This window comes from Tauraco erythrolophus, chromosome 15, assembly GCF_009769465.1.
Source record: "Tauraco erythrolophus isolate bTauEry1 chromosome 15, bTauEry1.pri, whole genome shotgun sequence".
Lineage (NCBI taxonomy): Eukaryota > Metazoa > Chordata > Aves > Musophagiformes > Musophagidae > Tauraco > Tauraco erythrolophus.
The window spans coordinates 7,440,113-7,466,634 of record NC_141479.1 but is presented as its reverse complement, the minus strand read 5'-3'; the positions used below and the strand labels follow the sequence as shown (position 1 = coordinate 7,466,634).

The 26,522-nt window shown below is 40.5% G+C and overlaps 1 protein-coding gene across 3 annotated transcripts; it reads left to right on the top strand.

The window, feature by feature from the left end:
- The first annotated feature begins 181 nt into the window (after positions 1–181).
- HEATR3 (HEAT repeat containing 3) lies at positions 182–25,703 on the top strand. Of its 3 annotated transcripts, XM_086620687.1 has the most exons (17): positions 682–801; positions 2,374–2,546; positions 3,312–3,399; positions 3,839–3,924; positions 4,353–4,460; positions 6,233–6,342; positions 7,108–7,248; positions 8,017–8,297; positions 8,923–9,013; positions 12,070–12,227; positions 13,232–13,314; positions 13,578–13,714; positions 16,161–16,249; positions 17,069–17,212; positions 17,307–17,483; positions 18,430–21,823; positions 22,983–25,703. In XM_086620687.1, the coding sequence occupies exons 1-16, from the start codon at positions 682–684 to the stop codon at positions 18,547–18,549; spliced, it is 2,106 nt and encodes a 701-aa protein (XP_086476813.1). In that variant the 3' UTR covers positions 18,550–21,823; positions 22,983–25,703. The 3 variants fall into 3 exon arrangements, with proteins under 3 accessions (XP_086476816.1, XP_086476813.1, XP_086476815.1); XM_086620690.1 differs by lacking the exons at positions 682–801; positions 3,839–3,924 and adding an exon at positions 182–348 and having other exon boundaries at positions 4,348–4,460; XM_086620689.1 differs by lacking the exon at positions 3,839–3,924 and having other exon boundaries at positions 4,348–4,460.
- Positions 25,704–26,522: the final 819 nt, after the last annotated feature.

Sequence of the window (26,522 nt, the reverse complement as noted above, 5' to 3'; positions counted from 1 at the left end):
ACTGGCTTTTAAAGGCAGCCTATTGATGTAACTTCGTCAGTTGAGACATTAACAATTGTCTCCTGTAATTTTTCCAGTAAGTCTTCGGCTCATCCATTATTTTTAACTGCTGTATATTTTGTAGGTAAATGTGTATAAAATAAATTCTTTGTATAAACAGATGTTATTTTCTTTTGTACTGTGCAAACACAGATCTCAAATGAACACAGAAGGAGTTCATAGCTCAAGTCTGTAACTTTCATACCGGACTGACATTTCCTATGTTTGATGTGGTTCTTACGATCTAAGATACTGACACCAGAGAGAAAGTCCTCCCAGTTTTCCACCCTACAGGTCCATCCTGCCTCTGTAAGTGCTGTTAGAGGAAATGGTGTCATTCAGCATCTGCCTGGTTTGAGTTTTTGACCTGGGGGAAACATGCAGAGTAGCCACTGTGCCCTCGAACACGCGTGAGGCCGGGGCTGACACTCGGGTTACGGGGCTGCCGGGGTACGTTTCGCTCGGCGCAGGCGGCGCTTTGCCCGTATTGCTGGCGCTGGTCTCGGGCACGCAGCGTTCTCGGGAGCGACGGCGAGGGCGGGCCTGGCGGCGGGGCCGGGGCGCGGCGGGGCCGGCGCTGCGCCTGCGCGGGGCCGCACACGTGGGTGCGCCGGCGCCGAGCGGCGCGGCGGCCGCGGAGCCATGGGCAAGAGCCGGGCGCGGCGGTTCCGCCGCGTCCCCTTCTCCCCCGCCGGCCCCGAGCCGCGCCGCGACGAGGAGGGCGGCCCCGAGGAAGAGCCGGCCGCGGAGCTGCTGGAGAAGGTGTGGGCGGGAAGCGAGGGCGGCCGCCGGCAAGGGGAGGGCGGGGGCGGGCTTGGCGCGACCCTGCTGGGGGCCGGTGGGAGCGGGGCAGCCCCGGCAGCCGCGGCCCGGCCCGGCCGGGCCCGGTGGGGCTGCGGGGCCGGCGGGGGCTGCGCCCACCGCTGTGGTGCGGTGGGGGCGGGGCGAGGTCTCGGCCCTCCCCGGCGGTGTCGGGCGAGGGACCGGGTGCGGAGCCGCCCGCCCGCCGCCCTCGGGCGCGGGACGGAGCGGGGCGTCCCTCCTGCCGCCCGTCGTTCCTGGCGCCGGCGCGTCGCTTCTCCGGCGTCACGGCTGCGCCTGCGGGCGGCTCGGCAGGGAGGGGCGGCGGTCTTGTCCCCGGCGGCGGACGGGTGCTGCCGTTCGACCGTGGGCCCGGCACCGGCGGGGCCAGGGGCCCGGCACCCCGTCTGGGCTCTCGTGCTCCTTACTGACCGGGTCGGAGGGGCTCGGGCAGGGCGGGAGCGTGCTCTGCGACCCCCGTCCCAGTTCATGGAGTGCTTGGGTTCAGTCTGCCCCACTGAAGAGTTTTCCTACAGGTAGCCAGAGCGATGAGTCTAAGATCTACACGTAAGCAGTAACTGATAGAAAAGGCTGAAAAAGGCTGGGTTTGGCCACGTTCCTGGGTTTGGTGTAAGTGTTACAGATGAAAACTAGTTTGAGCCTCCTCCTGAGCACGTGACCTTAGAATCAGAAGTAAAACTCTGTTTTCCTTTGAGTAAATAAGTCTCCGTTGTTCACTTCATCTAACTGGGCATATTGAACGAATCAGTGCTTGATTGTTCTTCTGGATTAACCTCTTTAGTCTTTAAAAAATAAAAAGTAAAAAGAAAAACCTACACAGGTGAGGATGAACTGAGAGACCTCTATCAGTTTCAGTCAGGCAGGATCTGATGTACCACTCTCTTCCGCTCTGCTCTTCAGCAGATGTTTATCTTTTCTGTTAGGTTTTCAGTGAAGTCCGTCACCTTCCAGGATAGGCACTTCCGCTGTTTTATTATTGTTTTAATTTGCAATTCTTACATCTCACCCAAACCTCTGTTACAGCACAAGTCAGTATTATCTTGTGGATGTAGAGAACACTTACTCCTTGTCTTTAAGGAGATGTTTTTAGTCTAAAGGCTATCATGTTTTTTTCATATTTTTCGATTCTTCAGTTTTTCTTTATGGTGGCATATATTATGTCTGTTATGCTTCCTTGATGGTATCTTTCCTCCTACTTTTGTCTGTTTTTTTTTTTTTAAACATGGTGATTGAAAGTAGATACGAGATCTCACCAGTGCCAGCTAGTGTCAAATCCGTGTCTGAACTATGGTCTTGTCAAACATCCAGAACAGTATTTATCTAGTCATATAGTTGAAGACACAATGATTTGTTGGTTTGGTTTGTTTGTTTAATTTATTTGGCACAGGAGCTGTAAAACAGGAGCTGCAGTGCTAGGCCTGCAAATCAAAAGGCAGATCAGTCTTTTCACTCAATGAAAACTTGAAGCTACCTGTTCCCTCCCCCTAACCTGCCCTGTTTGTGTCCCCCCAGCTGCAGCATCCGAGTGCTGAAGTGAGGGAGTATGCCTGTGCCAGTATTTCCAAGCTGTTGCAGCAGAAGCATGTAATCCCATCCTTTCTGCAGAGAGATGTTGTCCGGTGTTTAGGACCGTTGTTGATGGATCACAGTTTAGCTGTTCGTGAGACAGCTGCAGGCGCTCTCCGGTAAGCAGTTGTTAATATCCACAGGTAGAATGGGGTACTCCTGGCATGGTAAAGAAAAGAGCTGGGTTTTGCTGTTAAAAGCCATGAACTTGAACGCCAGCCACTCTTGCTTCAACTCTGTTTTGAGTAAGTATGCCTACATCAGCCGAAGTTCCTGAGAGAGGGGCTTTTCTTGCTCCAGTAGGCTGCCTTGAGACTTCAATCAGGAGCAGAGTTTAAGTTAGTCACTACCCTTTTATCTGCTCCCAGTGGAATACACTGCTTTCCATCCTTATGTTAGGGGAAAAAACCGAACAGTAGTATGAAGAAATACAGAGAACTGGAATGCTGTGAGTGTGGCATTTTGTGTCTTGATAACACTGTAGGAGCGGTGGGTTAGTTAGAGAGTGCACATAGCTGGCTTCTTCAGAAACTTGTAAATACTGAACGGCGTTTTGAGTTGGTATTTTGTGGTCAGACCTACAGCTTCCTTTGTTTGTACAAAAATGTAATGCTAATACTCGTTAACATTTATGTTGTGTCTTACACTGAGCAGTACCTGACAGAAGTCATGTTTTAGTACAGATAAGTGAAAATAATTCTTTTTTCCTAACACCAAAATTGTTCTTTGTTAGGAAGGTAGAAGAATAAAGTTACTGATTAAGCAAATAAATTTTAAAACAAAAAGTACCATAATCTTTAGAGAAGAATACTGAATACGTGTGTGTTTTTTAAACATTTCTGGAGAATATTGTGTCTGACCCAAAGCATTTTTTTTTTTCCCAGAAATCTGAGTGCTTGTGGAGGATTTGAAGTCTGTGATGACATGGTGACAAAAGACATCATGACACCCCTTGTCGCACTTCTGAAAGAGGTGTGTTTATTCTGATTTTAAAGCTGATCTAGCCTTTGAATTATCCTATTTTCAAAAACAGTTCAATTTTTATAGCTGTCGTCAAGATAAGGTATTTGAAAGATATTTTAAAAGAATTTTTCAGGAGGTTTGACAGTACAAAAATTCTTTCAAAGATTTCAAACCACTTGCTTCTGCCTCCTGACTTAGGTGGTGAGGTTTGCTGCCTAGGATGTTTTTTGCATAAATGGTCTGGAGATTTTGGGTCTGGAAATCAGTCAAGACAAATCGATTCTGTCAGTCAAGATCCACATCCAACGTTTATGTTGCAACACTATTCTAGTGAGGGGTTTTTTTTTGAAAAACAGTTCTGTCTAAATGAAAGCTTGGATTTACAGTTGGGTAGTTACTGCTATTGTAGAATAATCTGTACTGAATACCTGTTCTTTGTTTGGTCCAGGTGTTGCAGTGCAGTTTGGAAATTGCATTGAATTCTGTCACCTGCTGTCTTTGTATGAGCAGCCTTGAGCAATACCATCATTTTCTGTATGTTTCTTCCCCATTTTGAAATATGGGTAATAGAATTATTGTAAAGCACAGCAAGATATTAGCTGAATTAATTTTTGTGATTCGAAAGAACTGTTGAAAATTGCATACAGGCTGTGTTAGCAAGAAACAGCATTTCAGGTTTTAAAACTGCTAAGTACTTCTTCATTAAAAAAAATGCTTCTGAAGACTACTGAATGCAAAGCAAGTACTGTAACAGTCTTTCTTACAAGAGAAAAAATGTAATCAATGATTCAATTCCATTGTGGCCCAGTTCTTGTAGACAATAGGAAACTAGTCAGGTTTTCTGGTAATAAACATTTCATGAGACATATCTCCGTTCACTCTGCTGCTGATGTGTTAGTTTTTGCTTTTCTCTTGGCTTGTTTGTTTCCCAACCCTGGTTCTCTTGTTTGGTTGTAGTGTAGCACTGGACTAGATGCTAACCAGCTCTCTCCAAAGAAATGCAGAGAGATGAACAAAAATTATATTGAAGACATAGCCAATGAGGCTATTAACTTGCTGTGGAATGTATGGTGAGTGCTGTGTAAACACTGGCCTTTTAGAAGAGCTAAATTAAATTATTCCTGAAAAAGAGCATGGCAGAGAAGAAATGACTGTCCTTGCATGGGAGGATGTATTCAGTTGCTGATTCTGATTTCTGATTGTGTTGCTCCTGCATGTGCCTTGCTTAATAAATGGCAAGCCCTCATCTGATCTGAAATACAAGTTTATCTTCTACCATAAATTACTTTTGTAGGTGAAGGATTCTAAAAGTGCACAAAGTTGATCATTAGCTTTAGGAGATTTACAAAATTTTCTTTCTATTGGTTGTTCATCCTAAATTCTGATACTGTTTCTGAACATATTCTGTCATAGTCTCTTGTGCGGTTTGGGTTGTGAGGTTTTGCATGCAGTTCCTGTAGATGCTATTGTGATAAGGGAGATGGAGAAAATTAAATTCTGATCAGTGGACTCCCATGCTCTGGGAATATGAATATCTAGGAATATGAATATCTGTTTTTCTACTACTCCCTCAGCAGGTCATCCCAAAAGTTAATATTAAATGTTTGGACAAACTATCCTTTAGTGACTGATATGAATCTACTTAATTGTGTGAGAAAGAATGTGAATAGTTTAATTAGTAGTTTACATTGGAAATACCAGGTGAAAGAAGAGAACACACAACACTATTAATACATAAACATTGAAGTGATAGAAACCTATTCTGAAAGTTCTCCTTGAATTTTGTGGGTTTTTTCACTTAGTTTTGTAACAGCTTTATGCACTGTGGTCCATACCGAATTTTGGGTTGTATTGCACACTGTTTCAGTGGAGCTGTCTATATCTGTCTGTACAGTATGGCTGCTGGCTTGAGGCCTTATTTGTAAATTGTTTTTTTGGGGGATTGGAATCTAGAACAGTACAGAAACTGCTTGCTCAGCACTTTACACAGAATACATGACCCCTTGTAACTGACTCAGAAATGTTTTGTGTTCATTTTTTTAATTGCTTTCTAGACATAAGTGCTTTGGAACAGGAACTGTAATCATTAAGTGTGCTAGAAATCACTTCTGTGTTTCGAACTTTGTAGCAATGACTGTGAACTGCTGACTTCATCGCTGAATTTGGTATTGATAAAACTCAGGCTGGCCTTGATGCTGAAACATAATATGTTCAAAAGTAAATTTTTGAAGACTCTCGTAGCTGATTAGGTCCCATGATTTTTTAGTTTGAGTTTGTCTTGTATCATTGTGTAGTAGTTTAAAAATGAGAATAGCTGTCTGTGAAAACTTGAAGAAACACAAATCCCACTGTTAGGTAGTTAAAGTAAATGTCACATTTAGCATTGATTTTGCACACATTTCTGAATGTTACAAGTGGTCATTGTCTGGAGTAAGTGACTGTTTTGATGTGAGAGGCAACAGCCCGCTCTGTTGTCAGTGGGTTTGTGGATGAAGTCTCCCATGGGTGCACAAAGCCCTGGGCTGGCCTTTCGTGCTCTGCCTGGCTCTTTCTGCATGAGGCTGTACTTAGGCTCCCAAATAAACTCCCGAATACTGTGTGTGAGGAGGCAGCTGGCAGAAGCCAGATTTCCTCAAAGCTGTCCAGGGTATTGCAGCCTCTCTTTCTCCATTTTGTGTAGAGTTGATCATAACCTTGGTAACAAAGGATAGGTCTTTGACTAATGTATAATTCTTAGATAGGTTTTTAAAATGTGAGTAATAATGAGTACATGTTACTTAAAATGTTGTTACAGTAATTTTTTCCTGGGAAAATTGTTTTATTAATCTTTTTTATACATTAGTGAATGCAACAGTACCGCAGTATCTATATTCAATAAAGAAGGATGTCTGGAGGCTGTGTTACATTACATGAAGAAATTTTCCACAAATGTGGATCTGGCTATTTCAGTAGGTAAGTGGTAAAAAGAGAAGATAAGAATTTAAAGACAGATTATTTTTTTTCCTTTACTATATGAATGTAACACTGACGTCTCATCCATTGCATAATGCACCTGCCTTAGCATCACTTAAACTTTACACTGAATATAAAACTTCCGATTCTTTTCTGAACAGCACATCATTCAGAAGTTTGCATCTGTGTGCTTGTTTTCAGTCCAAAGGAGAATGGCTTATTGGTGGTCACATGGGAGGAAGAATTTTTTGGGAAAAAAGCTCTACTTGGAGGCTGAGTTTTTCATTTTGTTTTCTGGTTTTGGTAATGAGGAGTTTACTTTGTAGAGCAGAGGACATAGTCCATCTAAAAAAACCCCAAAAAACTCTTATCACTTTCAATGTGTTTTTATTAGTAGTATTACTATTTTAGTCTTATAATGGTCTTACGGGTGTATGTGCTCACATTTTTTGGTGTTTTCCCTAGTCAGTATACAATGGAGAAATTGAATTTTGAGTAGCTGAAATTAATACAGCTAGTCCCATGTCTGATGGGGTACTGTCCTCACCTATTTTATGTACAGGTTTGCCAAAAAGTGTTTTTTAATCTAAAGCACAGCTTGTGAAGGACAGTGTCATACCATTACAGCATGATGCTGCATGAAATGTTTTTTCCTGTGTCTGTGTTTCATTACTTCAGCTTTCAGGAAGATAATGCTTTCTTATTAGGAGAGTGAAAGCTACTATTTGGTTTGTTAATTTTCGTCTTGGTTGTTGTTTGCTGCAGCAAACTGCTTGCAGGCAGTGACAGAAGATAATCCAGATCTTCTTTCTTCATTTAATGCTTCTGCACAACAAGTACTGGAAACCGTGATGTTGTGTCCAGAGAGCACAATGAAGCATATCCTTCTGAGAACACTGATAGCAGGTATGGTGCTCAAGAGTGTGTGTTGCTTTGTGATACAGAGCATGGCAGGTAGAGGGTGGGAAGAAGGACAGAAGGCTTAGTCTTCTCTGCTATAGTCTGGACATCTGATTGTCAAAGCCTGTATAGATGGTTCCTGAGGTTACGTCTGACTTTTGGGATTGTGTTTTGGAGTTACTAGATATTTGCAACTAATTTTAAAACTGTCTTAAATGCTTGATTCTGAGTTCAGTATCTGCTCAGTGTGATAACCCATTTTAACCGTTCGTTTGGTTTTCAACAGTGGAATGAGTCAATAATAAGTAGTACAGGAATCATTTTGATCTTAATAGGTGTAGATTTTTACCTCAGATTCTCTACCTTGCATTCTACTTTCTACCTCAAATGCTCAGCCATGGTGATATTTGATACTGGAATATAGTAAATTAATTTTGAGAATCCTTAGAAAATGCTTATATCATGTGGATTTGTTATTGCAGGTAAAAAGTGTCACCAAGGCTGCTCCACTTAAATATTCTGTGAATACTTACATGCTGAAATTTACTTGAGCTTAAAATGTGGGCATAGCATAGTTATTATAGATGAGTATATGAAATGCTAAATGGAAAAAAATACAAGTCTGTAGAGAAAAGACTTGGAACATTCATACTGAAATATAAGCACTGTGTATTTCAAGTAGTGGAGGCTGTGTCCTTACAAAGTATTTGGCTATTATAGAGCTGGGAATTGAGTATTTTAATAATTTCTGTATTTCACCTATCTCATGTTTAGGCACTGTCTGGAACATCAAGGATACCATTCCACCAGGCAGCCTGGGAAGCATGGTTAATGCAATCCTGAAGATTTTTTCAGAATCGTTAGCAATCGATGCTGGTGAAATGATTATTCGTATGAAGGAAGCTGAAAAAAACAGGTTAAAACTTGCGGAGGCAGAAACAGAGGAAAACATGAATGATGTTAGAGACAACTGTGTTTCGAGTGAAGATGATGACATGGAAGAAATACCAAAAGGAAAAGTCAGGAGAGAAAATGACATTTCAGATCTACTTCCAGTAAGTGTGGCTGGCTGGCTGTCAGACAGCTTAATGCGTTTGGCTGAGCATCTGACTGATCTTGACTCGGCACCAGCCAGAGTGAACCTCCTACAAGTGTAACTAACCCTAACTCCCAGATAGCTTGACTGTTTTAGCTAATACGTCGAAGATAAGCATGCAGAATTTCAGCACAACTTATTCTAATGTGGTCAGGATGCATGGCACATCAGGAAAGCTCATTTCCGTTTTCTTGCTCCACTGGAAGGAATCTGACGCTTCTCCCTGTAGCTAGTGCAGGAAGTTCTGAATTCTGCAGCATTCAGTTGTGAGTGGAGAAGGCTCAGAGGTTAACAAATGCATTCACTGTTGCGTGCATGAAAAGAATAACACAAATAGCATGTTTCTGTTAGGGCTTCAGCTAACATTAGGTTATATTTTTCTTAAAGGCAAAATTTGTTTTGAAATATTTAACAGAAAGATGGTAGATAACACCTGTTGTTTTTGTGGGTTTTTTTAAAGTTCTGGGGTAGGATGAGAAGAGGAAATGGCTGGATTATATTTTTAACTGAGAGCTTCGGTACTTTAAATTGCACTGAAATATTGTTTTACAAAATTAAATTTGGTTTGTGTTTTTATTTTTTAGTCTGATAAGTGGGAACTGAAAGAAGTGACAGCTTTACTGATGGCTCAGCAGACTGCTCTGGAAATCATTGTTAATATGTGCTGCAGTGAAGGTTTGTAGGAATCTCTTTCATTGCAAGTGTTGTGGTGCATTTTGTTTCTAGAATAAGTCATGTTTAGTTTGCTGTTTCATGATCTTGGCTTTTAAGGGTGAATGCACATAGACTTATTGTCCCTGATACCCTCATCTGAGGGGCCGATTGGATTGTATTTCTATTACTAATTTAAGAGGGTTTTTCTCATTTAAGTAATTCCTGTTGCTTACATGTTGTTTTTGCATGGTACTACATGTGCCAACATTTAAGAACAAACAAAAAAGCACTTACGCCAAAGAGATACTTCCTAAAAAGCGTTACAGCAATTACTTTGTTCAGTTAGAGTGTGGTCTGAGTGTTCATCTGATACAATATGGGTATGACTCTTATTGCAGGATGAGGGCATCAGGTTTTTTTAAGCAGATAAATCTTGTAGTTTTGATTTAGTTTTGATATGACAAGTGTTGCAAAAGAAGGAGGAGAGGCAGCTTTTGCCTGCAGCTCTAGCAACAAGGCAGATATAGGCTGTTCAGAGTTAAGCCTTTATGAGCTTTTTTGGAGGAGAAGGAAAGGCTGTTGTTTTGGGGGGAGTAGGAAATAGATTTTCTGTATCTTCTGTGAACTCTGATACTCAATTTTGATAGCTTTTCTCCTAATCTTCAGGAAAACAAGCGATTCTCAAATTGTTTTTAAGAAAACATAGAACAACCAAATAAAACAACCCCCCCCAAAAACCCTCCAAAACATGAAAACTTTAGTTGCTACTACAGTTTGTAAGCTTGATGCAAGAGTGAATTTGTAGGAGGTAACTTTCTGAGTAAATCTTCCAGGTTCTAATAAAATCCACAATAATACCCACATATTCCCAGTGGTGATTTTTTTTTTTCTCGAACAGTGCAAGGAAATTCTGCACCTAGTATATGAAGCTCCTTTCATAACTGCATTTCTCATCTAATGAACTGTAATTCATAAGCTCTCCCCTTTAATTGGAAAATCTCTTGTGGATAAGCTGCATATTCTGCCATTCACGCAGTGTAATGTAAGGTTGATTGTGTTGTATTTCACTACAGTACTTTACCCATTCATGGGCAGACAGAAACATAGTCTAGAAATTAAGGGGAATCCACAGGCAGCTGTTCGTTTAATTTTCAAGTTATTTGAGGACTAAAATAGCTTTAACCATTATGCTGAGTTCATAGAAATGCTCAGCTTGCCACAGAACTGAGGGAAATAACCAGACTGGCAAGAGACGTGTTTTACTGAATGCTGGCTGGTGTTTGGCAGCAGCAGAGCGCTCTCCTCTTAACGGAGACACAGGAGGGAATCCAGGGGATTTCAGTGTTGCTGTCCAGTCTGTAGTTCATAGGTTCCCATAATCCCATAGTTAAAATGGGATTGCTATTGGAAATGCTTCTGTATTTCCAAGAATGTTACAAGAAACCTGATCTTAGTTACAGGCTAATGTTCTAGAGCCCAGTTCCTGCTCTGCCCTGATCACTCACTGTGAACATACGACAGCTGCTGTCCTTGTCATTGCAGAATTGCATGGTCAGCTCATATAGTTATCATTTAGTTTTCAAGAAGAATTTTGTTTTCTTTGCTTTTTAAAAATGCAGATGGAATTTTTTAGAAGAGGCAAGAGACTGACTGAAAGGGGGATGTCTGCTTTGTTTTCATGCTTATTGCTATTGTGAGTTGGTAAAGCGCAAAAGACAACTGTTTTCTCATGCAAAGGCTGTTAACACCAGCATATTATGGCTGTAGAATTAATTGGATATTTCCATAAGCAAAAGAAGATGCTCATGTGATCAAGTTGCCACAGCCTGATGAGTTACTTTGCATCAGATAAACAGTCATCATCACTTTCAAATAAACTATTAAGCTGCATTTCACCTGCTCTGTGTTTATTTGGACCTTTTTTGCTGTATTTTAAGTGAATTAATTTACCTTTTGCCACAGAAAAAGTGCATGGCTGTTATCGTATTTACTGTAGTACCTAGTTCTCACATCAATCTGTGTTGTCAAAATTACTTGGAGGTGAATATGATGTTTTTTCATCACAGTAGTTAAATATCTTGACCTCTGTATGCAGGCAGAGCTTTCACCTGTCGGTGAGGAGGATCAGTCCAACCTGTAGACTCAGGACTTTCGTAAACACCAGTGTCACACTAGTTAAACTGTAACCTGGTTTAAAACAACTTTAGATAAATCAGTGTAAACCCTGTGGAGATAGATGTATCCGTTTAAATATAAATGATGGACTTAGCTTGTGCTAATCAGGCCAAGTCTGCCTTAAGCCATGGACAGATTATTCATTTTACAGTAGCTGTGCCTGTTGGTAATACTACCTTGACCCCCCTCGCTATGTCTGCCCTGTATATAATCAGCTAGTAGAATAAATCATGTAAGTATAAACCTCGTTCAGTTTTAACCCTAGTTTAATTTACTTAAAGTATGTTGCCTGGAGTGGCTGACAGATGATCTGGCTTGCATTGGCCTGTTTTGCTGTCATCATTTCCTTTCAACTGGCCTTGCTGTGGAGACAGTAACATCTTCATCCAGCCCAGTTAGTGCCCAGTCAGAGGACATCTGTCTGTGGCTTCAGTATTGCCAGAGAAAACAGTTGCCTTAAACTAATTTCAGTTAGTAAACAAGTTAACTTAAACTGGTGTATTTGCATACTTGAATCTACCTCAAAACGTAAAATGGTACAATCTCAAGTTAAAATCTTAGTGAATGGTTTATAAAATGTTTCTTCTATATCTTTTTTGATCTCTTTAAGTGAAGCATAGCTAACATCAGAGAATGAAGTACCCATGTATGAAGAACCTCTCTCGTAAAGTTTCCTAAGTGAATATAAAATAAATACTTCTTTAAAAATAAAGCAAATTAAACAAAAATAGTATAATATTTAGAACTTTGGCTTGATGGCACTTGGTTTGTGTGGACTTCATTAGAGCCCAAGAGCTTGAAGATTCCTAAACCAAGAGGTGGAGCCAAGTAAGTATAATTAAGAAGTAGGATACCTATTGCATGAGTGCTGTTACATTTACAAGTCTGTCTTCTGTTCTCAGATCCCTCTGATGATGAATGGGAAGAACTGTCCAGCAGTGATGAAAGTGACTTGTTTATGGAAAACTCATACAATGAAGGGAGTGGGCTGCTAATGTCACCCCTCTGCCTCTCTGATGAGGTTAACTCAGCGTTTCTGAACAACCTCATTCCAAAGAAGGTATTGTCTTTTATTTTATTTCCAACACACGGTACAGTCTTTCCCTTGTGCCCAATTTGTATCCCAGGTTAGGCAAGCAAATTATCCCAGTCCATCTGGAGGAGTATTTTTTAAAATCAGTTTAGCTTCCCTTTTTTTGGCCTAGAGGTGGAGCATCATCACATGAGCTGTCTTGACTTAAATAATTTCTTCATGTAAGTGGGAATAGAAGATGAAAGTGTTTCAGAAATCTGGTGTGTTTTGTTTTTTTTTTTTTTTTTTTAATTTGGCTTTTCCAAAATACAAAAGTTATTATTCCTTGATTTGGACATGAAAAAGATTACCTGCAAAAAGAAGGGAAGCTTTTGAGTGGAAGTGTAACTGTCAGATTTCCGTATTAGCTAAGTGAGGTGGAAGTAACGTATGTGAACAGCAACAGCACTGAAAAAGTGGAAGTTCCTCTTTCCCTCAGTTTAATACATAGCGTCTGAAGTACAATATTTGACACTAGCAAGAGTTCAGATGTTCTTGTTTCAGAGTTGTTTTGCTCGTCAGCAAAGTTCATCGTTTGAATCAATTACTATGCTAGTTCAGCACCATTGTACAATTCTGACCCAAGACATAAAGGTGCAAGATGAAAACATTCGAAGCTTTTTGTACTTAATAGCAAGCAGTCTAAGTTTCATGGCAGGGTCTTTTAGACTTGCAGCTACCTGAAAATTCTGTAGCTGAATCTGTAAGAGGAAAGATCTAAATAGCAGAGACCTAGAAAATCACCTTTTGTTCAGTACAGTTGGATACTTAAAATATGCTATGCTAAATCCAGTATGTAATTGCACCATTTGAGTGACTGAAGAAGATTCTGGAGTTTTTAGCAGGTGAGACACTTGCTACCTGGAAAGCTTTGAAATATGTAGTTTGAAGCATCTGTTTGACGTTAAGCTAAAATTTCAGTCTTCCCCCCAAAAACACACTAGAAAAAAAAAAAAGCTTTATTGCTAAAACTTTCTTTTTCCCCTCCCCAGATTCTTGAAAAAACTGCTTTTCCGAACAGTGTTGCTCTAGACATCTGTATGCACAATCCGTCTTGGAAACCATTAATTAAAAAGTAGGAATTTCATTGTCTCTCTTACTATTTTTCATGTATATTCGGTTGTTTTAGAACTCTTAGAAGGATTGTCTATCTTTGGGTTACTTTTAAGATCTGCCTAATGGCAGATCTGATACATGATTTTGAACAAAGAGCTACAAACATCTGTGTAAACTGCACACCAGATCACAGCCTTCCTTAGTTCAAGATTCTTCTTTGTATTTCGACATCAATTTTCGGAGATCTGCGAAGTACATGGTTGGTTTGTTTGTTTGTTTCAGACTGAATGCAGTGCAGTGTAGAGCTTTAACATGTCTTCATAGCATTTTGTTAGTGTCAGACGTGGATTGTCTTGGAGGAGCTTCAGCACTTCAGTCCCTTGCACAGCATCTCTCGCAGTTAGTCTTTTCTAAAACAGGTAAGATGTTTAGTAAAGCATGCTTGCAGACCCCGTTTGCTGATCATATAAGATACAAGGTAGCCATGTGCATTGTTAAGTTTTAATGCCATTTTATTACTAATTGTATCTCTTTGGTCTTTCAAAATAAGTATACTGAATGTCAGATGTGCTGACACAACAATGTATCCTGGTAAGATGTGTTTGTCCAAATTGCATCTTGAGCGAGTGTGCTTCTAGTGCAAGAATATGCTTTACATCTGTATGTGCGTGCAGAAAGTCACTAAGTTAGTGGATGAATCCTGCCTTGCTGTGAGATTAGAACTGTTTGCTTGATCATGTTTGTGATAATAGTGGTTTTTCATCAGTCAGACAAGTAATGAAGAAGATGGGACATTTTCTTTTTAAATGTGCTGACTAGCCTAAATAGACATACGAAAAAAAGGGGTCTAGCACAGTCTTTCATACGTGTTTTTTTTTTTTCCTAGGAATCTTATGAAATTATGATAAAGGTGGTTGTTGCAAAAATCTCCAGAGTGTTTGTACATGGCGATTACAGTAGGCAAGAGAGCAGCTGCCTTTTCTCCAGGACATGCTTTATGCGTATGATTACATAGCTTCATTGAAAATATATCTATAATAAGACAATGTGCAGAGTTTTTATGACTACGTATTAAAGCTGCTCAAGTTCCTGTTATGGTGGTGGTTTGATTTCAATGGAGAAGGCAATAAATTTCATTTTTCTAAAAATACTATTTTAGAATATCAGATATATCCTAGTAAACACTAGAATGTATCCACTCTAGTTCCTTGAAGGCATATTATTTCATAGAGATACTTTATGATTTCCCCATACATCTGCTGATGGTCTAGTGTAGATACACAGCAGTTAGCGTTTCCAGCTACCTCCTGTCATCTTATACATCAGATCAGCATCATTCCAATAATGCTGTTGGATCATTTACGCTATGATCTCTCTGTTAATAACGCTAGAGAAGCTGAACTGAGATTAAAAAAACCCACCTGGTTCCAAGCTGATGATCTATTTCCCTGACAGGCTGCTTCATTCAGACTGTTCTGATAATCTGTTTCTGTTTTAAGGTCAGTGATGGTGGCTTTTCAAAAAATAAGAGGTATTCTTAGAGGCTAGAAAAGCCTGCCAATTCTCAAAATTGTCAGAAAACATTTTCCTAAGACAGATCTGTTGAAGTCTAGCATATGCATGGCTTTGTCATTTCTTGTCTCTTGGAAGCTTGAAAAGCTGTTTTCTTCCCTTCCTTCAAGCATCTTCATTTGTAGCCACAAACGCGGTGTATGTCTGTCTTATTTGCTGTAGTGTATAGTATGACGCTGCATTAGTGCTTGAAAAAGCTCCTGCCTGCAAAACACACTTTCTTCTCAATGTCATCAATGGCACATGATCCCTCTATGGGAACGTTATTCCTGAGTGTGTAGTGCTTGAAAAACTGAAATGCAGGAAAGGAAAATAAATACGAAGACGTATGCAAGGAAGTTCACATGAAATCTGTCTCGTGCTTAAGAGGACTTCCAAGATTTCAGGGTCTACATCTTATGCTTCGCAATAGTCAGAAAGTTCCTTGATGAAACTGGAGAAGTGGCTAGCTGAAGCCAGAGGGTGCTAATAAATTAGTTTAATGGCCCAGGTCCATTTTCATTAACATAATATTTTTTTAATAGTTAAATGCTATGTAATGGAAACTGCCAGATAGAGTTGATAACATACCAACATGTGGTTAGAAGGAATTCTGTGGTTTACAGAGTGAAAAAGAGGCATAAAGATCTAGTTGCTTACATGGGAATGGAGGAGGTATGCATGAAATAAAATGCACAAGGTTCTGCATCTGGAGTGATCCAGAAAATAAGAACACACTGGAGGAAAATAAAAAGCTTCAAGAAGATGCATTGAAGATGATGGCTGGTATTGATGAATTTGTAGTTAAACAAGAATAATGCAGTGGTTTGAGTCATACATTCTGAAAGGTTATTAAACCACCGGAAAACGTGCTTTTTATATGAATGGAAAGAGTCTAGTGTTCTGGGTGTCTGAAAAGCCTGTTTAGAAGACAGAAGGAGTTAGAGTACGCAGCTGTACGTTATGTTAAAGTCAGCTTCTGTAGTTTTCTCAGTTCCTGTACTGCAGCCTCCATGTGAGAGCAGTTTTCACGCTTCTGTTCTGACGACGGTGGTTCGTACCATACCTTAGGTCACGTAAGCGTCTTAACCAGGGATGTGCCTGAAAATGAGGACCAACTGTGGTCTCACCTCCAGATGCAATTAATACTGAATTCAAACAAATCACTATGGTTACCACCTGCAAAGACCACCTCTTCCTGTGTGTGCTAGTACCTGAAGGAACAATTCAGGGATTAAGGAATTTGTATTTTTTGCGTCTGGTATCCTTTGTCTTACTGTTTAACTTTTGGCTCTGGGTTCAATTCTTTGACAGAACTCCCTACAGACACAGAATTCCTGGAAGCCATAACCAGCGCTTTGAGGGCACTTCTACAAACAATGGCATCAAAGAACATCTCCCAGGTAAAAGCTTTTGAACTCATATGCTCTGGTCGGTTCAAATTCATGGGAGATTGTGCTGGAAAGTTTTTGAAACAAAACCATTTAAAGGAAGTGTTACATTTCAGCAACTGTGCACACTGAAAGCACAGATCTAATTCCATTCGTTCTTTGTATTTTTCATGGACTTTACAGGAATACTTTTTTATATATCTAATCCTTAACATGTAAACAAATGAAAGGTATTTCAAAACCAAAATAGCAATAAGCCACAGGTGATATCTTCAGGAGATGGATATAATGACAAGCATTTAGTAAATTAGCACCTAGAAATGTGGATTCTTTATTTCCTGATGTCATCTAGTTGAAGCTGGTTGTCCTAGAATCTTGGTTGGACATGCATTAGTGAGCTAAATATAGGAATGAAGCATAATAGTTTGTTATGCAAGACATAATACTAGATGATCTGCTGGTCCTTTCTGGCTTTAAACGGAAAAATGAGCTTCTGTACTATAAGTTGCAATGAGTTGGAAGTAGCTGTTGAGCTAGATGAGTTTGCGAAAATCCTTTTAAGCTCAGAACTTTTTACTTCAGCTTCGTGAGAGCCTTGGTTATGTTCTGGAAGAAACAGCTTAAGAAGTTGAAAGGGCGAGTTTAACTGTTTTTTTTGCTAATTACATTTTCAGAATTCATGTCGTTTTCATAATACAGGACTCTGTTTCTCTATTATAAATTTACCTGTGTTCTGTAAAAGCAAATGATCTAAATGTATTTGAAAATTTCCATGAAAATGTAAATATGTCTATCTTTCTTTTTTTCTTTTTTTTTCCCCTTGCTAAACAGTGTATGACTCCTGAGCAGCTATTGGCTTTGTGTGAAGCTGGTATTCACAGCAGCAATGCCAGTGTTAGAGTGAATGTAGTGAGCATCCTTGGAATTTCTGGCAGCGTCCTGGCAAAAGGACAAGATACAGCTGAAACACTAAAGGTGAAAAAGCAAACTTTGCATTGCAAGTCTAAAACAGTTTTGATACAGTTTTCTTAAGCATTTCTGGAAAGATCAATTTTCTCTTTTATTTCAGATGATTGGAAAATTTCTTCTTGAGGTTGCTATGAAGGAATCTTCTCTTGTGGTAGCAGGGGAAGCCTTGGATGCACTTTTTGATGTATTTGCAGATGGTAAAGAAGCAGAAAAGGCAGCAGTACAGATCAAGTTGCTTCCAGCACTGAAAGAATTTCAGCCAGTGTTCAAAATGAGGGTAGGCATCAAATGCAGCCAGCTCAGGGTCTCAACACAGAGTGTGGGTTAAAGCTGTGAGATTTGGGCTGCTAAATTAAGCAGGAATGTATGACTTTATAAGATGACACAAAAAAAAACCCACAAACCAACAAAAAGAAAACAAATAATTGAATTCCTTATACTCTGCTTTAGAGGAAAGCAAATACACTTACCTTACCCTGTAGTGCATGGAACCGTCAAGGTAACAGCACAGCATCTGCATTTCAACATCTGCATTATTGATGTCCAAATCCCTGTATTGTTCTGAAACCCTTGTAAAAAAAAATATCCTACAGATGTCTCTGGAAGAGAGCAGCTAAACCGGTGGGGTGGAAGTCCCTTCTGAAGTTACGTTGACATCCTTTGTTTTTAACTTGCTGTAGGTGCCGGTGGACATTTTTGTTCTGTTGTTGGTTAATTAAAATAGGTCATATATTCTGTATTTTCAAGACTCACAAGGCTAAAATTCTAAACTGTAATTTTATGTTTGTCTTTTTCTTAAATAGAAAATGACCTTCAGTTATGTTGGTTCTTTAGTCAAATGAAGCCTGAGGAGTGACTTTCATAGTCTTAAAGCTGAGCACTATATGCACAAAATACATACCTGACAGTGCTACAGTTGTTTGGTTAGTTAGATGTGCAAGCTCTTTCATGCAAAAAGCTACAGAAAATAAGTGTATATTTCAGATTTATGAGTGAAATAGTATGCCAATAGTAGTCTGGTTTTAGGCAGAGATGTATTCTAGTAAATTGACTTGCAGAAATAACTGCTAGCTACTCATGTACACACATAAACATATTGGAGTTCTCAAAAGGCATGGGTAGCATGTCTTGATAGAAGACCTATATAGAATTACTACAAACTTCAGGTGATCTAATAGAAGAAACTTCTCCATTAGTAAAGTATGTATTTTTTGGTTTTACAGATGCGAAAAGAAGGCAAAGGACAATATAGTACAGATCAGCTATGTGTTCTTGACAATGTGAAGATGAATTTGAGAAGATTCATTGCATATCAGGAGACACTAGGGAAAACCCCAACTTGAAACATCGAGGAACTTTAAACTAAGGTTTCCCGTACTGAATAATGTTTTCAAAAAATATAACAGTTTTGAACTTCTAAAATTTGTTGAGCAGAACAGTTTTGCTTTCGTGTTAATACTGCATTTTTTTATGTTCAGTATTTTTATACTTCTGGGTTGATGCAATATGAAAGTCACATCAGCATAAAAAAGCATAGCATACTTTGAGATTAAGTGTTAGCGGTGATAAGAGAGTGCTCTTGCAGTCCTGAGGTCTGTACATAGCATCACTGTCATTGTTGAGAAATCCTCATGTATCCTGGTAGAAAACCATAATTGCATGAAAAAGTAATTTAGAGAATATTCTCAGTCATATGCCAGATCAAGAAAACAATTTTAAAGGCTTAATATATTTTTCAGGGAATTGAGCAGTGGCAGAATGTTCATATTGCTCTTACCCATTTCTAGAATTGCACAGGCACTTACGGCAAGCTTCCCAAGGGAAGCGTGTGACAAGTGTGTAGGTTACTGTCAGCACTTGGATCTGTTACTTCATGAGGTTTATCAAAGGGAAAACTGTTTCAGATTCATTCATGATAAATTCTGTATGATAGCTTTTTGTTGTGGAAACCAGTGTAAGAAGATCCTACACGTATACGCAGCTCCCTGGTTTTACTTTATTTTGATTGGTATTTCTGAAAATCAAGTCTCCTGGTTTACTATCTTCCTGGTAATTCTACATCAGGATGAATTTGAATTCAGGGAAGTAGTAAGCCTAATAAAAAGGATTTTTTTTATACTGAGGTATTATCTAAAGTAACTTTATAATTGCTTAAAATACCCTTTTAAATATTTCTGATAGATATTTTTAAGATGTAAAATACAGAAACTATTTTCAAAATACGTCACTGATTCATGAAGATTGTGTGTGCATGTGTGAACTTCCATGTATCAAAAGCTTCAGTTTTGTATCTGTGAAACTCTCATACACATTTTTTTTAAAGCAAAAAAAACCCACAACCAAACACAAAAGCATTTTATTATGCTGATTTTCGAAATGGGACATTTTCCCCCCTCTTGTCTTAACATGCTGCCTTAGCACAGGCATCTAGTTTTTGGCAAAATTTTGCCCATGATGATAGGCATGGAACTCCAAAGACCAAATTTGCTCCATTTGTTAGATTTCGGTCTCTTAGATTGGAAAACAGGCTCAAGAACTGACTGGATAACTTGCAAACGACTGACTTTATGGAATCCTGACATATGGTATTTTGTCAAATGCAAAAGAAAGTGAAAAATGAGTTAAGCAGCTATACTGCCTAGAAGTGCCATTACTGCTCTTACTTTCCAGGAGCTGGATGAAATGTGTGATGTGATGCGATGCCTGCTAATCAAATCAGTGAGTGAGAGTGTGGGATCGGGAGGGCTTAAAGACCATTGAGCCTGGCCTGGAAAAGTCCAGGAGAAGCCTTTGAGGGTCATGGAGCAGTTGAAAGGTTATCCTGGGATATGGCTGGGGCAGGCAGCGAAGAGGGCTGGAGTGTAACAGCTGAGGAAAGAGTAACTCGGTGGATTATGGCATAAAACTGCACAGTGCATGGATTTTAATCCCAGTGTTAGTTGTACTTGCTGTACACTGAAGATAGTATAATATTAGCCTGATAAAAGGTATTAATATTTGTTTGGAGCTCTTAAAAGGACTTCCATGCAGAAAGTTCTGCTCTCATTTTCTGGGTGCTACACTGAATTGCAGGATGATCTAGGTTGGAAAGGATCTCTGGAGGTCTCTTAGTCCAGTCTCCTGCTCAAAGCAGGATTTGCTTTGGAGTCAGATAGGTTGTGCTAGGCCTTGAGCATCTCCAGGGATGGAAATGCCACAACTCTGGACAGACTTTTCCAGTGCTTGACTGCTCTTACTGTGAACAATTTTTTTTTCTTCCTTTTTTCCCCTTGTACCTAGTAGGACTTTCCCCTGCTGCAAAATGTGACCCTTGTCCTTTGACTGCACACCACCGAGAAGAGACTGGCTCCATCTCCTCTTGTAACCCCATTTTGGTAGTTGAAAACAATTATATTCCCCTCTTCTCCAGGCCAAATAAGCCTAGCTTCCTCAGCCCTTCCTTGTACGTCGTGTGCTCCAGCCCTCTTAGCTATCTTGGTGGCCTTCTGCTGTGTGGCCTGCCCTACTGTGTCTTGTACTGAGGAGCTCAAAACTGGGCATGGTACTACAGATCTGATATCATGAGTGCTGAACAGAGGGAAGTAATCCGTTTTCTGACCATGCTTCTGCCAGTGCAGCCTGTTATTTGTTAGCCATCATCACTGCAAGGGTGCACTGCTGACTTCTCTTCAACTTACTGTCCACCGGGGCCATTAGGTCCTTCTCTCCAAAGCTGCTCTTTGTTCATTCAGTCAAGAGCCAGTTCTGTTTCATGGAATTACTCTGTCCCAATTGTAGGACTTTGCATTTTACATAAGTGTAGCAGTCAGAATCTGGTTCCAGGGCACTATTAGAACAATGAAGCATGGTGGTTTGGGGTTTTTTTTAGGTTACTAATGAAACGAAACATTTAATCTTCAGATATGAATCTGAAAGTTGCAGAGAAACGTACAGAAGATAGGGCATCCACTAGAAAACTTGGCTTTCTTAATATAATCTATCAGACCCTGTTTTTCCTCAAGTGAAAAGACAGACTGTCATTTAGATCTTAAACTATTCCAGCAGTAGGAATACATGGATTGGGTTTTTTTGCTATACACTAATCAGTTGAATGTCTTAAAAAAAATAAAATAATTTGTGTCATAATAAGATAGGTGCATAGTAGGAACCATATGGCTTGCAGAAGTGTGATTTTTTTTTTAGTGCTAAAAATATTTGCCTCTGTCTTCTGGTATACATGCCATTTCTAGCTAATAGCTGAAAGAGAAATGAGGACATGCAAAGGCATTTCGTTTTCTTGTGAGTTTGTACTAAAACCTTAACATACGAAAACTAAAATAATCCCTTGACCTTTGTTTCATCTGAGGAGACCGGAGCACTTCAGTGGGCCTGTGTGGCTGAGGGCGTGAAACACTGACAAGCTGGTGGCTCTGCCTCCAGCTCATCAGACAGTTTGGGTTGGTAGAGAGGTAAGCTGTAGTGTATGAGAGGTGGTTTTGTTGTTTCGTTAACCCCATCGCTAGTATTAATGACGCTTGTATGTGATGTCCGAACTTCCCATGTTTGTAAGATCTTTGCCAAAGTCTATTGCCCTTATCAGTGGCCCACAGCAAAATGGAGCCCTCATCTTCCTTTGGGGTTTTGTCGTGGTTTTTGGACTGAGGGTCGAGACAAGAACCGAAAAGGGAGCACCCACCAAACATGGTCTCGGGCAAAACATGACTCAGGCTTTCTTAATAAAACAAAACAATTTATTAACAGTTACTAAACAGGAGACAAGGGAACGAAACCGGTTACTTGAGAGGAGAAAGAGAAAACAAGGCCCGATCTTAAAACAACAACCTCCCCACCCCCTATTTTCCTTTCGTTCCTGGCTCTGCCTTCCCCCCAGCGGCGCAGGGAGACAGGGAATGGGGGAGTACAGGTCAGTTCATCCATGTTGTTACTGCCGCTCCTTTCTTAAAGGAGGAGGAGTCTTTACACCATTTTTCCCTTGCTTCGGTGGATCCCCTACTCACAAAGAAAAAGTCCCCAAACTTTTCCAAAGTAAGTCCTGCCCGCAGGATTGCAATCCTCCCCATGGATCGCACCAGTTCGGGCTTTACCAGTCTCGGCCTCTTAGGGAGCTGCTGCCACTCGCGTCGGCGTGGGTCGTCCCACGGTCTCCAGATGCCTCCACGACCTCGTCGTGCATTCCATGCCCCATTATCAACAGTACCTGGTCGCGCATCCCCTGCTCCACGGCCTCTCCTGGGCTCAGGCATCTCCTTCCCGACGTGGGTTTCTCCACAGGTCACGAGTGGGTCGCTGCTCCGCCGAGTACACCCTGGCTGCAGGGGGGCCGCCTGCTATCTCACACCGATTTGCAAGGGAAGCCTCAGCTCCAGCACACCTCCTCCTGCTCCATCTTTGCTGACCCGGTCGTTGTGGTTGTCTTCTCTTAGATATTAATCCTCTCTGGGGGAGCTCGGCCCGGCGGGCACCCCGGGAGCGGGGCGCTTACCGAGTCCCCCATGCGGCTCCCCCGGCGCCATCTTGAGCACATGGCGCCGGCCCGGGCCCGAGCGGCCGCTCGGCCGGGAGCCGGGAGCGAGGGCAGCGCCCTCCTGCTCTCTCCTCGCTCCTGAGCAAAAAGCCCTTTTCCCGCCCCTTTGTCCCAACTTAAATAGGGCAATTCGCAGAGGCGCCGCCTTGGCTCAACCTCCCCCGGGGGGGATGGGACTCAGATCTGGTGGCACAGGGAGCAAATCCCCTCCCCTGCCACCAGAACACCCCCCCACACATCAAACTATCACAGGTTTCTATGATATTCTAGTTACCTAATAATAATTAGTCAACTGCCTGTTTCGATGGCCATGCTTTTATTTCTTTGAATGAGAAAATCTTACTCTTATCACCTGCCTAGCTGCAGTTTAGCATAACTTGGCTTTTGGTGTCTAATGGAGGGCTTGTGACTAAATGAGAGGTAATAATTTTGTACATTAACTTAGAGACCACGTTCTGCTTGTAAGGGACAAGTCAGAAGATAATAGGAAAAGCATGGAAGACTCTTGTCTATGAAAGACAAGAAAAGTTATCAGTGATTTAAAGAAGTATCAGATAGGGGCCTAAAACTAGATCAGATTTATAAATACAGAAGACCTAAGCTCTAAGATTGAGACTATAAAAGTTGTTCTGACACAAGGAAAATTAAGGCAGCAGCAAAAGTGATGATGTGGTGCAAATTAAATGTTTTGGGGGTTCTTGTCACTGGTTTATTTAAATAAGTTTAGGCTAAGCTTGAGATCCTTGACAGCCTACAAAGGCAAAGCTAGATTTTGAAGATACTTTGAGGGTGGCAGAAATTGGACTGATCTAGGCAGTGTGCAGCATAAGTAAACAGATGCTAAATAGATGTAAGTGATCTTCATCAGTTCATGTAGTCACGCAGATAAGACTGGTATCAAAACAGGTATCCGAAGCTGAATTTGCTTCCTTATCCTGATCCCTAAGGCATCATCTGTCTGTGCTTCAATTAAAAACTGCAGTCCTTTGAAGGTGTGGATTGCTGCTTTAGTTGTCTCCCTGTCTGATGCCTAGCACAACAGATTCTGGCTCTGATTTGAGATTTTATACCAGAACAGGTGCTGAATTTAAGTCAGTCTGTGGTATTAAGTGAGGAGTGTAAAGAGGGCTCTGTGCTCCCCAGCCTGTTCAGAAGCAGTGGGATGGGTGGCGTTTGCTGCTGCTTTGCCCCTGTATCCTGCAAAATGTTGAATCCCAACTGTGTAGACAAGGAGTTATCATTGCTATGTGGTTTTATTTTTGCTTTCTAGGAAAAGAAACAAGTGGCAAGATTTAAATAAGCATTCGTCGTGAAGTACTTTTTATACACCATGCCTTGACATTCAGAAGATGGCTGTATATATACCACAGTAGAGTCAATAGTTGAACTATTTGGGGTTTGTGGTGTGTCTTGAAGGTATTTTTTTGCACAGTGTGTTTTTTTTAAAAGATTATTGTCTTAGAGGAACAAGAATAACTTTTTATTTTGAGAGAAAATATTAACAAAATTCAGAGCACAGTAAAATTACAAAATGAGAACTGTGTCGGGAACAAATTAATTTAAAATCTGTTTGTAGTTTTAAGTATTAGAAATGAAATGCATATCTTGTGGAATATTAACATAAAACAACCAACCAAAAATGTGCATAAACTCAAGTTCTGTTTCCTTAGCAAGTAATTTTCAGTAAAAGCATTCCCAGAGGACTGGATAGAAATGCCTAGCCTTACATTTACTGTTGAAAATTAAAATTCAGGCAATGGTAGTGGTAATTGAAAGTAATGTAACTGTTCCTTTCTGGCACAGATGAATTGAACTAACAAGCTAAATATAGTTTGCACTGGACATACCGTTAAGATATATAACATCAAGATAATTGGCAAAACCCGGAAACTCTGACAGTCACAGTGGATTAAGGAACTTGAAGGTTTTCCACAAGGGCTGAAACATGGGGAGCCTTTCTGTTTGAAGAAGCTTTTACTTGAGTGGTGGGGTGTTTTTGTCTAGTTTCCAAATAAATTCAAAGTTAACTTTTGTTAACTTACAGGAAAAATAACATGCATTTAAATCAATTCACTCTTAATTTTGTTTCTGTATTATTTTCATAAATTCCTTGTTTCTGTGAGAGGCGTTTTGTCAGACATAATTCAGTGACCACATAAAAACGTAGTTTGAGACTTGCACAGAAAAGATGCTTTTTCTTTCTTTCAAATCTGGGTGTCAGGAACTCCTTCATTACTGTTTTACGTTAAGGGCTTAAATCAAACTGCTTGTGAACTGAAATCAGATACCATTGTAATAGTCTGAGTGCTCTTGGGACGATTGTGGCTGCTACGTGTTCTCAACGGATGGTCCCGATAGAGCCCTGGGGTTGCACGGCAGTCACGTAAACACCTGTACCACTTTTAAAGATGCATTGGGATTTCAGTATACCTTCTCCCAGTTTTATAATCCTTTTTTTTTTGAAAAAAAAAACAGTGAGGGTTCTTTGTTTTCTTTCTTCTCTGATGTGAAATTTTTTTTGAACTTTTAAGGGAAATTGCATTGGCCTCTTCCCTCCTCCCTGCCCCTTGACAGAGAGTGAAAGGCACTTCCAGAATTTAACTGAGAAATGGCTGGTTCAGCTAGAAAATGTATGATGTTTCTAAATAACCTTTTCTGGGAAGTTCTGTTTTTAGTAAGTGAAAAAGTTAAAGTTCAAAATCATTGTTAAAAAAATCACTGTGACTGTTCAAATTTTTGTTGCTTTTGGGGTGGGGTTTTTTTCCTTTGCTTGCTTGTTTGGGGGTTTTTTATTTTTTTATTTTAGTACCCTGTAGGTGTACTCTCTAATCTAAAGCCTTTGTGATTCTACACCACCCGTGTTGCGTCCTGGCTTTATTTACTTGGAACTAGGGTTGCTACTGAAGAATTCTGTAAATTAATAAACCTTAGTCCTACAACAAGACTTGTTTACATTTGTATGCTATAAGTGTAGAAAATAATTGTTTTTTGCAAAATTAGCTTTTTTAAAGAAAAACCACACACGGATAATATTAAATCTTTTATTCTTACGCTCACCTTTCTGTGTTGTGTTCAAAAAAATAATTATGAATTGAAACTTTTTTATTTGCGTCTTTGATGTAAGAGGAACATCAGGCTAGCCATTTTCTAGTTACCTTTTCTTCATATATTTATAATTCTCAGAATTTCTAAGTGAAGAACGTGCGGCTTGGAAAAGAGGGTTGTTCAGGGCAGTTTTTCTCCAATTCCAAGCTGTGCTTAAGTCCCACCAGTTTCCACTTGGCTCTTGATGGTAGTTTTAGGTACAGATTCTAATTCTCAAAGCAATTAAGTCTATCAACTCAAAAACCAAATTTCACTCTACACCTTTTTTCCTAAAAAGAAATTGTCTCCCGTGCAGTTGGGAAAGTGTGGGATGCACCAGGCCCTCCATGCAGCGCGGTGGAAACTTCCTAGCTCTATTATCTTAAAGATGTTTTAAGGCTGTAGTATGAAAACACTAAAAATAAAACTCAATCTGCCCAGAACTTGTACTACGAAATGTTGCCGTTTGCTGTTCTGTGTAGGTAATGTGTTTTTTCCATCTGCGGAAGCGCTGGCTGCACAAGTATGGCACCTGGGCTCTCTTGCCCTCTCCTCTGGAGCGGAACGAAAGGCAGGAAGACCCAGCTGTACCTGTAACCGCCCCACAAACAGTTCTAGGGAAGCGCAGCGGCCGCTCACAGCGCACGGGCCCGCTAACGCCCCGCCGCAGCGGCCGCGGAGCGTGCCCAGGCACGGGCCTGGGGGGTT